Source organism: Zootoca vivipara, chromosome 9 (genome assembly GCF_965207765.1).
Source record: "Zootoca vivipara chromosome 9, rZooViv2.hap1.1, whole genome shotgun sequence".
NCBI lineage: Eukaryota > Metazoa > Chordata > Lepidosauria > Squamata > Lacertidae > Zootoca > Zootoca vivipara.
In genome coordinates, this window is record NC_142592.1 from 44,062,922 (window position 1) to 44,075,664 (window position 12,743).

Sequence of the window (12,743 nt, forward strand, 5' to 3'; positions counted from 1 at the left end):
GGGGGGGAAATACCTCTCCCACAAGTGCCATTATGATTTGCATTGTAAAAGATTCAATGTTTTTAAATTTCAGAGAAATAATGGGGAATTACACCATCAAAGAAAGCAAATACTCCTGTTTTTTTGTGCAACAGAAGTAATGCTATTGTGGGAATTTGCAGAGGGTTAGTACCTCTGTCAGCTTGCTGTAGGAAAAACTATGAAGAGACTTGTGATCACCTTGAAGGCTAAAAAGTATGGCAATCATCCCCAAAGCTGAAGTCTACTACATGAGAAGCATCTTATGAAGTTGACTTCATCCCACAAAAGCTTATGCCGTATACATTTAAAGTAACACAAGACAATAGTAAGAGACTCTACAGTATTTGATGATACAGACAAAACTTATGTGTGAAGGTAAGAGAAAGAGCTTCAAATCTCTAAAGACAAAAAGCAACAAAAAATACTGTACTTATTTAATAAATTGCATCTGGTGAAGAGGACTATGGACCATGAAAATGCATGCTGCAATATATTTATTAAAACCTTAAGACGTCACATAGCACTCTTGTCATTTAACAGGATTTTCTCAAGAACTATACAGGAGTTCAGTTTATCTCTGACACAAGCAAAGCAGACACATTCTTTAAAAAATGAAGGAACGTGCTCCTTCTCTCAGCCATAAATATGACCATACAGTTAAAAAATAATTTACCAGTTATGTATAAAAATAAGTGGTCACCTTTCCAATCTTAAGGAAACCCATGTGAAGAGTTTATTAGGTCATGTCTGCATTGCAAATGTAAATGAGCTTAATTGTCCTCTCCCAAAAGATCCTGAGAATAGTAGTTCCTTAAATGGGGCACCACACATCTCTTTCAAAGTATTATTACAAAACTACTGCTATACACTTTCTTGGAGAAGCCACAAAAACTAAACCGGTTAAAGTTTGCAGGGCAGTGTGCCTGCAGCGAAAAGCTCATCCAGAATATAAGGTGGGAAGTCCCCTATCCTTCAATCACCCATCGTCAAACTTATGAGTGGTTCAAATACACATTTGTGGTGTTGTGTGGCAAAGTCCAAACAAATTTTCAGATCAGCTCAAACAAGATGGGAATTAGTTTATGGTGCTCACACATTTATCTGCCAATAATTGCATAGAGGAACAAAGCGATGTGCGTGCATATGTGAACAAGCCCTGTGTCTAGGCTCTCCACAGTGAGAATACATACACTGACTGTAACTCGGATCAAGCCTCTACCTTTAAAGAGCGGCAAAAAGGGGGAGTCTATTGGCGACAGCTTCTAGGGTTACTACAGTTCTATGATGGGAAAAGCTGCACGTAAAATTAGTTCCATTAGTTCTTCAAGGTCCAAGATCCTTTTTGGGGTTCACAGCTGACAATTGTGTTTTGGACTGCACTTTTGATTTTTATTGTGCTGCACCTGCTGCCCTTATAAAAAATAACTAGAAATATTGCAAATAATCAACATAGGGTCGCTTTTCAAATGGCCCACCCACTCTGCCAATCACAGCCCTACAAATCATTGTAAAGGGACAGAATAATCCCTGAGACTGAGCTAAGGTGGGATATAGAGAAAGTGGAAATAAGTGAACACACCCTGTTAGGATTTGTTGAGGTTCTGAATTCTCTTCAAGGGGATAAAAAGCAAAGACATTAAAAGCACAAAAAAGCAGATCTGCACATTATACAGAATGGAGCATTAGACGGAATGGAAGAATTCTGGACGGTACCACATCAAAAAGCAGTGGGGGAAGTGAATCATATGTCTGAATGCTCTCAGCCTGGAATGAACTATTGCATCAAGAACAAGGTTATACAGTGCAACTTAACTACATGCTGGAAGGATTTTTTAAAAAAAAAATGTCTCCGGCTCTGCATCTGAATGCTGTTTGGGAAAGGTCAGAGGAGTACCAGGGAGGAGAGTTCAAAATAATACAAAGTAGGAAAATAGTGGAAAATAATACAAAAGTTCATGAATAGTGGAAAAGGCAGCAAGAAGCAGAGGCACATGGAAGAAGAGAGATTGCTTTTGAGGTTGCAGACGCAAGTGCTGGTTTCCAAGCCGCAATAATGACAGGTGTCAATATGGCACCTCTATGTCCCCACAAGAGCTACTAGCCTTGTGTGATGTGCCCAGAGTCACACCTGATCTTGCGCCTTTTCCTTCCTTACGCTGCAGCTCCTTCTTCACTATTCTCCAGAGCATCAACCTCCAGATCCGGTGCAGATGGAGAGCTGCTTCTTTCTACAGGTGGGGCTTCACTGGGCTCTGTTGTCACAGGGAGGGATTCCTTGGATGTCTCTATGCTGCTGTCGCCAGGAAGAGAAAGAGGTGCTTCATCTGCCTCGTTGGTCCTGCTTTCTGAAGGAGGCTTCGGGGATGGGGATGCGTTGCGACTCTGACGACGCCTGACTGGCTGGGGTGGAAGTGGCGGAGGGACAGAGGGAGCGCGCACGCTTCCTCCGACGGTTCTTCGAGGCATTGCTTTAGGGATAGAAGGAGAGTCTGGGGCAGGAGGCTGGGTCTGAAGCTGCACAGGAGGTGGGGTTCGAGGCTGGGCTATGGGCGGAGGCACCGCGGGTCGGGGTGGAGCAACTCGCTTTGCTGCAAAGCAAAACAATGAAACAAAATCCAGGTTCTGAGAATTTTCGCCTCGGGGATGTCACTTGTTATCTGTATGGTTTCTCCGCACAGCAGCTCCGCACCTCACACCCCTCCTAATTTCTTCTCCTACCAGTGCTTGTCCTCAAGTGTGTTTTTGCAAGTTTGGAATAAAGATTCCCTTCTAAGGATTCTCTCCCATTCCTCTGAAAAGCTATGATTTCCTTACAAGCAGGTTGTAGATCAAGTCCCAAGCCCCCAAAACAGGCAACAGAAATCCAGAGGCATAGCTTGCTTCCACACTACCGCCTTGCAACATTGTACAAATACAGTAATGCCTTTTCTCTGGTCACCTGAAAGTGGAGCTATAACTGTGGATCCACACAGTGAGTTATTTCCTCCACTAACAGCACTCCCACCCACACTACAAATGCATATAATTTGGCAATGGGAGAAGCTGTGGCTCTCCATCTCCCACTGTCCCTGGGTATTGGTGAGGCTGGCTGTGGGCTGGTGGGAGTCCAGTACCTCCCCCATCCCTGGCATAAATGAAAAGCACAACACTGGCGGCTGGATCTCAACTCTGGTACATTGCTGCAGGAACAAGCCATGCACAAGAGTTCCACTGCACAATGTAGCTCTTCACAATAATGGTGATGATTATGAAAAAGATGTAGATTAAAATGGTGCAAAGCATAACTAAAACCTGAGAAGTTTATTGAAACCTGGATTCTGTCCAGCTGTCCCCAACTGCACTACAAACTTGTGATGTAAGCAGCCATTGTTTCCAGCCATGTTGACAAAAAGAGCTACAACAATTAATCACTGTTGCAAAACTTTGTCATTTAGAATCACAAGTTTCAATCATTCTTTAACACATTCATAATAAAACATTATGATTTATATGTTTTGAAGAGCTATTGCTCTTCTGTGCCAAAGGAAAAAAAGTGGGAAAATGTTAATGGCGGAAGGGACCATGATGCAGGAAAGCAAATTACAGATATGCTAACAAGCAATGCAGTGTGCTAAGGTGTGGAAAAATAGTGTGGGAAAAGAGATTGGGTGCTTTAGGTGGGGGTGGTTAATATTGCAAATGGGTCATTCAGAGATCACAAATCACAGATTTTTTTCCTGGGAAAGGGCAATTTGGATTTAATGGGGGGGATATGGACTGACATTTTTTATTCCTACAACTGTTGTGTACTGTGGACTATATTAAAAAATCAGATTGCTTCCAGATGTGGGTTTATTAGAGGATGGATTCTCTTCATGCAAGCAAGTTTTTTTTTTTTTTGCAGTGGGTCCACATGACATCACTAGCACCACTGGTAATCAAATTTCCCCTTTCCAGGGAAACCCAATAAGTAAAAAAGCTTGTTGCCAATGGTGTGCTTGCAAATTAAGCCCCTGTCTGGAAGCACCTTAGAATGCATGAGCAGCGCCCATCCTTAAACCACCACCCACCTGGAAGCGCACCCAGTCCCCAGGCAATGATTCTACTTGTTCCACAGAATATTCTCCTGCAAAAAGGAGCTCAACTAGTGTAAGGATAGTGCTGCAATCGCATTTGATGCCAGGTGTGTTTGTGTGGGGGCCTGGGGGAGGGGGGAGAGCACACAAGTACAGTTTGAGAGCAATGTCGTCTGGATTCCCCAGAAGAGCTGCACAAGCTGGCAGAGCCTATTCTGGAGCAAACAGTTCCTACAGAAGCAGTAGCACCCATAAGAAAAAGACTTACACTTCCTTGAAGCATCCTCAGCAGGAACAGGAGTAGGCAAAGAGACTGCAGCTTCAGTCGAAGGTTGGGTCACCTTTGAGAGGACTGTTCCAGGGGTCGCCTCAGAATTTTTCCTGTCAGTTGGTAAAAGGCTTGTAAGCTGTTTGTAGTCTGATCTCTTGGCTCAAAAAGACACGAGTGGGGTGTGTGTGTGTAGGCTGGATTTCTCAAACAGATTTGAACAGCTGAGCAAACTCTTCCACTGAAGGATTCTCTTTATGTTGAGCCCTCTAGTTTGGTGTTGTTGTTACTGGATGCCATGCCAGTCCATAATAAGACGGTGCTTATCCACAGCTTGATCATGGATGAAGGGGTTGGCGTGTATAATTATCAAGACTTGGTTGGGTGAGCTGAATGGCCCCAACCGAACTCAGCTGTGTCCATCTGGGTACTCAGTCTAGCACCAGGCTAGATGGGCTGTGTGTTTCAAGAGCTATACGCCCAACCGCATGCCTTCTTGACCCCTGTCCCTCCTGGGTAACTAAATCTATCAGAGGGTAGGGCATTGACAGGTTGGATCCAGAGCATGATTAATGCTTCCTCGTGTTAATAAAGCTGCTTCTATATCATAGAATTGTAGGCTCCTTGAAGTAGAGACCTGCCAGATCTTTGTAAAGCACCTTGTAACCTGGGTGGCTCTGTATAAACAAACATATCTCACAGTTCCAGGAAAAAGTGTGACAAAACATATGCTTATACTACTTGCCTTTCTCCGGGCTGTGGTGAAGCTGGTTCAACAGAGAGAAGCAAAGACGCGGGTTCTTCTGCTGCAGAGACATCTCTCTCTTTAACGTCTGATGGGGGAGTGAACAGGCCAGATACATCAAAGTCAATATCTTTAAAAAAAGGGGAGAAAGACAAAGTTATTGAGACGATCTGAAGTACTGAATCATACCCATTATGAAATGTTGTAGTCTTCCCTTGCAGGAGGAAGTTCAAATTTTGGTATCTTCCATCTCTTATGGCTCATGATCTTTATGATCCAGGAGATGCGGCTCGCTCATAGACAATAGGAGAGACCCTGGCCAAGAGTTCCTTATAACTAGGTGGTTATTTATGTATTTTGGTGGGATTGCAGTCAAACATAACCACCAACCTGAGGGCGAGTTAATGCATGAAGGGGTTAAGATCATATAATTGTATTCCTAGACTTTGCCAGTTCTATGAGGGCAGGGACAAGGAACCCGTGACCCTCTGGATGTTGCTGGACTCCAGCTCCCACCATCATGGTCAGCCAGGAGTCAGGGATGATGGAAGCTGTAATGCAGCTCCTCACCAGGGTAAAGAAAAATTCAGGCCAACAGATGATGGACTACCTCCTGGGAAGAGGATGTCAGCATTTTGTATCAGGGGTTCCACAACTCCCACAACTTGGATGGAGGATACAGAAGCCATATCTAGTTGCACCTGGCACCTGGGGGAGAGAGATTGAGAGACAGCAACAGGAACTATGTTAAGCGAAGACTGTTCATCCTAACTTTTTCTCTACAGTTTCTGATGGGAGGGAGTGAAGTCAGTGAAATTCTTCTTTACGTGCAGCTCATAAAAGTTATACAAGCCTTTTTAAAGGCTAGAGGTGACAAATCTAGGACTGTTTTAATTAAGATATTAGCTCTTTAAAGTTCACAGAGGAACCAGACAGAGTGTTTTCCCTTCTGTTAGGGCATCACAACCTGTTTTTTCCTCCATTTGAGGAGAAGGAAAGAACATGTGCTTTAAAAACATAACTGAAAGTTACTTCTAGACTTGCCACATCCTATCTGGGACAAGTCTTCAGTTTTCCCCATAGCCTTAGAGGAAAGCAGACGTTCCACAGGTTGGACTTCTCCCATCAGTCTGTTGTAGTGACAAGGAAAATGGCACCTTTGAGATCACAGGGGAGGAACTGGATCTGCCTGGTGGAAGGGATCCTTACCTCCCCCATCTCCCACAAGTACATCTACTGGTTAATCACCTGAGGTCTCAGAGCCAACCTAGTGATTGACACTGACAGCTCACCGTCAAAGACCTGTTTGCATTCAAACCACTCTTGCAAACAGGGAGGGAAAATGTCTCTTTGCATATGTGATTTGAATCCAAACAAAGTCTGCAAACAGACTTTGAAGGCATGCTGTCAGGCAGGGGTTTGCAGGCACCGCTGGTCAGCTGGTTGGCAGTGTCTGCAAACCCCATGTCTTTTTACTGTCCCATACCAGGGGACAGGTGTGACTTCTGGCATGGGGCAGGTAGGCTGGGCTTAGTAAAAGCAGCACCACGGACCAAATGGGGAAGCTTGTGGGGCCTAATTAGACCTGAGGGCCAGCAGTTCTCCACATGTATTCTAGACATTTTGAAGTTCTGGATAAGCTGCCTTGGATGGCCTCTGGAATTCTTGGTATAGGTGTACGCAGCACCATTCTCAATTACAATTGACACTTGTATATTTCTAAAGAGTTCAGTTACTGAATACATGCTAAACCAAAAAGTGGAGATTGAGGTTGTTGGCATCTGTCTGTCACAAGAGACAATGGAGTGTGCCTCCAGGGGTGAAGTAAAACTGCTGTATTAACAGCACCAAAGAGACCTCCCCAGAGTGCAAGCCTGGGCAATGTGTATGGAGGTCCTGGGCTACCCATACAATAACACACACACACACACACCAGACTCACTGATGCGGTCCAAAGGAAAGCAGAGCAATATGATTGGCGTGAGCTCGGCTGCAGGAGTTGCCGGAAGGAGGTGTACAAGGCACCATCCAACTGCCTTGTGGACTCCAGTCTGGACTTGTGTGGCGTTTACTCCTTAGCCTTTTCTTTTCCCAAAGTTGTCCCGCAAGGCAGTGGAGGCTTAGGATCAGAGTTTTCCTTCTCCTAGATGGGCTACCTTCCCAGGTTGACGAGCCCCATCTGCCCCTCACTTCCCTCTACAGTACTACCCCTCCCCAATACCCCAGAGGAAAATGAATCCTGGCAGTTTTATACAGTTACCCTTCAGTCTGTTGGGGCCACAACAGGTTGGGCCCTAGGACAATGGCAATGTTGCTGGGGGTCATCTTATTCACGTCCTGCTGTTCAGCCAGCTTGGCTAAAAAACGAATCAGATACCTGTTAGGAAAAGGCAAGTACTGTAGTGAAAACGAGGAAAACCACTGCCTTGACATTTCAAGCGGGGCTCTTTTGCCTGTCTGTCGCGTAACAACAGAAATGCAGCAGGCTTTTTGCAGCACCGAGAGACAGTGATGGTATAAGCGCCACCTACCAAGCTCCGTCTTAAAGCCCCTAAATACTAACAGGTGTGCCACACCTCATGTTGTTGTAGTTGTCCTTGGGGAGACGGCTGCAAGTGTCCCGAAGATGCTCCAGTTGATTCTCTGGCTCTTTGATACTGAAAGGGAGAGGTGAGGAGAGCTACAACAAGCTTCAAAAGCAAAGGATAATTGCTTATATGGAGTCTTATCTTTATTTTCTCATGTCCGTGGGCATTTCAATCATTGTCTGGCTGCCAGTCTGCTGCTGCAGCTCCACAGGTGTAAATCCTATCCTTCCTCCTATCAGCTCAGAGTGGCAACACTGCATGGAACTACTCTGTTTAAATTCACAAGAGCCCTGTATCGTAGGTTAAGGTGTGAGAAATAGCAACAGGTCAAAGGTCCTGCAATGAGCTTTATGGCTTGATCAGGGATCAGAGCCAAGGTTTCCCAGATCGAGGGCAGATCTGCACCATCCCTTTCAAGCACTTTTTAAGCACATCACTGCCTCCAAAGAATAGTAGGAGCTGCAGTTTGTTAAAGCTGCTGGAACTGTAGCTCTTTTGTTGGTGAAACTACAGTTCCCAGAATTCTTTGGGGGAAGTCACGTGCTTTGGGTGTGAATGCCCATCATTCTAACTATTGCGCCACCTGGTATTTCAAGTGGCAGTCCAACATCACATGTTGGGGGAAAGAATTCATTTCCCTTAGTTCCTGAGAGACATAATACCCAATGAATATTTACTTGGGACCAAACTACTTAAGATGCAGAAGATCAGCACAAGCATTTCCTGACTTGTATTTTTATTTTAAAGCAGAGTGGCTGAGAACTCCAAAGTTGATGGGAGCTGTGGGGCTGGAGGACAGTGTTAAACCCATTTTCCTTTCATTTCGTTTTCTTCAACTAAATTAAATCCCCCATCCCCAACCTCAAGCTGCTGTTTTCTCCTCTGGGGTAAAAGCACACGTAGTTTACTCCATTGAGGCAGACAGCAGCTTTATTTGGGGATTGAGATGGGCAAAATAGCTTTGTAGAGACTTCACCCCAGTGCCAATGCTCTGAACTTGATTTTCTGGGACAGCCAGTGGCAGATCTTCTACATTTCATCTACTTTGGCCCTAGAACTAAGTCTCACTTTTTCCAAACGGATTTATGCTGAGGTGATTGTGCACTTGAGCCAGAAGTAGCAAGCCCAATAGTCAGGGATTGTGGGAAATCTGGGTCAGAAACATTCACAGGGTTCCGTGTTGGCTCACTCTGCCTTAAGCTGAGTATGTTACTAATCACAACACTTTTCATGGTGTTTTTTTTTTTTAAAAAAACCCAGCTGGAAGGGGTCATCCTTCTTAACTCCCCCCTATCTTGCTAGTTTGTAATGAGACCCTCTGCTCCTCTTCAACTCTGTGTGCACCCTGACATGTGCAATTTTAATTTCTAGTAGCATTTGGAACAGGTTTCGGTCATTCCCAGAGTAGGCAATAATACAAGCAATTTCCATTGCTAGTCAAGTTCACCTAATCTTAGCATTCAGGTGAAATCACAAACTGTGTCAGCTGGAAGAAGGCAGCCTATCTTCCTAGTCCCAATGTACCTTGCGGCTTTAAGCCAATCATCGTAGAGTTCAAAGGTCATCAAGGGCTGGGGCAGCTCTCGCAGGTAACATTTCAGTGCACCTGAGATGGAAGCAAAGAGATGTTGTTTTAGAAGTAGAACATGCCTCTCCCTCTCTCCCGGATCACGATACTCCCTGCTGCTTAATTATCTGATACAGTCATACCTCGGTTTAAGTACACCTCAGTTCAGTCATACCTCAGTTTAAGTACTCCGCGGACCTGTCTGGAATGGATTAACCCACTTTCCATTTCTTTCAATGGGAAAGTTCACTTTAGGTTAAGCACGGACATTCAGAACCAATTACACTCATACTTTGGGTTAAGTACGCTTCAGGTTGAGTACTCCACTCCGTGGACCCGTCTGGAACGGATTAATCCACTTTCCATTACTTTCAATGGGAAGGTTGGGTTCAGGTTAAGTACGCTTCAGGTTAAGTACAGACTTCCAGAACCAATTATGTTTGTAAACCGAGGTACCACTGTACCTCTGATAAGGGCTGGGGAAATCTGTGGACCTCTAGATGTTGTTGCACTCCAACTCCTAATGAAACCCCTGACCACTGGGTGGTACTAGCTAGGACTAACAGAAGATGGAGTCCAACAAGATCTGGAGGGCCACAGGTTCCCCAGCCCTACATTAATTTAATATCCTACCTGCCACAGCATGAGGATCTGCATAGAATTCATCCAGGACACCTGAGCCACAGGCAAGGCTGTACTTTAACTTCTTCAGCACAGATGCTCCAGCTGCCAACCGGAAGAGCCCCTGCAGAGTGGAAGAAAGGTGAGGCAAGGAAATCTGTGGCAAAAGAAGGGCTGGGCAAGTGAGTGGCACCTACCTCTTCCTTCATCCCCGATTCCAGCAGCATCATGACACAAGCTTCAATGGGGACGGCAATCTCCCGCCCAGAAGCCTTCAGGTGAGTCTCTAGCGGCATCCCATACACCCCTATCACAGCTGCGTCTCTTGGGAATGGGGAGTCTGAAAAAGAGCAGGGAGGGAGGGAGAGAGAGGGAGAGAATAAAACCCACGGTGCATATGGGATGGGAAGTTTCCAAAATTCATCACCATCCAACTGCGGAGCCAACTCAGCCCAGCAGTGGTCCATACCAAAAGCTCCTGCAGACCCTTCCCAGGCCTGAGGCAAGCAGCAAATGATGCTTGTCTCCACACACCCAAGCCAAGTTACATATTAGAACTCAACAGCCAACCAAGTTCTTTGGGTGTCTAAAGCAGCAGAAAATCTCACTGGCAGTAAAAATACAATGAATGAAACAATTAACACTTTGCTCTGCTTTCACGACACCCACAACTGCCTGACACCGTCACCTCACTCTGTCTAATGGTCGGGCTGGCCCTGCTTCTCAGACCTGGTCTACACAAGCAGCAGAATTTCTTGCCTAACCCTCTTCTTGGTGCGTCATTTTTCCTCACAGGAAGTGTGGGTTTTTAAAGTCTATTTCAGGGACATACAGACACACACTGCTCTGCAGAATCAACTCTCTTTCGGTCCTAGTGGGTCTCAGAGACTCTTTGTTTGTAGTCTATCTTTTTAGGCCAGCTTTCAACTGATGTTTTCAGAGTGGTGTATAAGAAATACAGTAACATGCAATACAAAATAAATTTGAAAAAGTACCAGTCTCAGAGTCCAGTTACAAAAAGAGCAGCACTGTAGCGTCGGAGGAGCTTCAGAATTTGTGCTTTGCATGTTACCTGTTGTCTTTCCCATGTCCCTGGCTAACATCACTGAAGCTGCCCTGAAAATGACTAATGAAGGCAGCTCTCTGTAAGCAATAGCAGGGGCCCCACTTGCAATGAGCTGTGTACATAGGGTCACACTGGGAAGCTACACTATGTGTAGGCAGACATTCAGGAACACAATAAAATACAGTGATGTGCAAACGGGGAACCGCCAACAAAACAACAACAATAAACTGCATCCCCCCAAGCTCTAGGTGACCCAGCATGAACAAACTTATTTCCAACGTGGCAAATAAAAAGATGCAGCTCAGCTAATACCTGGCTGGTTGTGAGTCTCTTTCACCTCTGCCAGAGTAGTATCCAGAGATTCCAGGGACTTCCGGTGGTACTCTGCTTGAATTTCCATCAACTGCCAGACAGAAAAATAAATGCACATGTATTTTCCCCCCTGATTGGTGTTTTTCTTCTGCAAGTCCTATTAACCCTGTAGCAATGGCGCAGGGAATTCTGTAGCCCTCCAGATGTTGCTGGACTTCAACTCCCATCACCTCTGACCAATGGCCATGTTGGCTGGGGCTGATGGAAGTTCAGCAACATCTGGAGGGCTACAGAATTCCCATCCCTGCCCTAGAAAGAGTAAAGAGGAATTAGGGAGGTGATGATAATGATGGGTTTCTTTACAGAGATGCAGAGATGACTGTGTGTGTGTGGGGGGGGTAGGTCTTAAGGGAAGACCTAGCTAGACATTTTCAGAAAACAGCATCCTTTCCCAGTATAATTTTTCTCTTCTGATAGTTGCAGAAGTCCCTGATTTGGATTAGGGGGCCCACAGAAAACAGAGCAAAGGGAAGTAGTTGTGGAAGGAAAATACACACTCACAAAACAGGAAGAAGAAAATTGAGAGATGCAATTATAGAACTCCAACAAAAATGCCTCTTTAGACTTTGAGAATTACCCAAAGGTGTGCAAAACCATCTTACAATGAAGGATGGAGCAAAGGAGAGGAGAGATAAGATAAGGGAATTGACTTACTTTGATAAAGTACTTAGCATAGCTGTCTTCCTTGGTTGAAAAGTGATATAGGTCTGCCATGTACTCATCCTAGAAAATGAGATAGGGGAAGCATTGTACTTTGTTCCCTTCACAAAGAGCAAACCACAGAAATATATCAGCCTCCATTCCTGTTAACTACACCATCCCAGCTCCCTGCGATATCCTCACCGTGACACAATTAGATGGTGACTAGGGCTCTATGAATCTGCCAGTTTCTCGTTTTTCCATTCTCGGTTCTCTACATGAGAATTCACCAGCATTTTATATATGCAATTTTGTCTTATGGACACATTTTAGCAGGCAAATCTATGTACTGTACTATAAGACATTCTTGCAAGTTCCTTTCACCAGCATATGCATTTTAATGCACACTTTTCCGCAATATATGCCTAGTTGTAAATATTATCTGGTTGGAGAACTGCATTGCAAAAATTTGAGAAGTGCGGTTTTCAAAGGATAGCTGTGTTTTGGTTCACAAATAGTTTCAGGAAGTGTGCATTCGGTGGATTCATATTAACATGTGAACTAAAATGATTTTCTCCCTCTTCCCTAGTGGTGGCTTGTTTCCAGGATACACAGCATAAATACATCTCAGGACACAAAAAATCTACAAGTGGGATCTAAGAGATCATTAGGCTGTGTGTCTATACCTCCTACTCCAACCTGGTAAATATTGCAAGGTCCTTAATACCTTATGAAGTAGGAAGAATATGATGCAATGTGACTTGGCACACACTGACTCCACTCTAAATCTCATGTTGCTTC

The 12,743-nt window shown here is 44.7% G+C and overlaps 1 protein-coding gene across 1 annotated transcript in view; it reads right to left on the reverse strand.

Annotated features, from left to right (window-relative positions):
* Positions 1–498: 498 nt before the first annotated feature.
* SH3BP1 (SH3 domain binding protein 1) overlaps positions 499–12,743 on the reverse strand; it is a 37,498-nt gene continuing 25,253 nt past the window's right edge. Inside the window, exons 8-18 of the mRNA XM_088652096.1 lie at positions 11,958–12,026; positions 11,244–11,334; positions 10,063–10,205; positions 9,878–9,989; positions 9,202–9,283; positions 7,666–7,746; positions 7,350–7,466; positions 5,700–5,797; positions 5,090–5,219; positions 4,345–4,457; positions 499–2,609 (exon numbers count right to left, since the gene is read on the reverse strand). Of these exons, the coding sequence (XP_088508222.1) occupies positions 2,173–2,609; positions 4,345–4,457; positions 5,090–5,219; positions 5,700–5,797; positions 7,350–7,466; positions 7,666–7,746; positions 9,202–9,283; positions 9,878–9,989; positions 10,063–10,205; positions 11,244–11,334; positions 11,958–12,026 (1,473 nt within the window). The 3' untranslated portion in view covers positions 499–2,172. The remainder of the gene's footprint in view (positions 2,610–4,344; positions 4,458–5,089; positions 5,220–5,699; positions 5,798–7,349; positions 7,467–7,665; positions 7,747–9,201; positions 9,284–9,877; positions 9,990–10,062; positions 10,206–11,243; positions 11,335–11,957; positions 12,027–12,743) is intronic.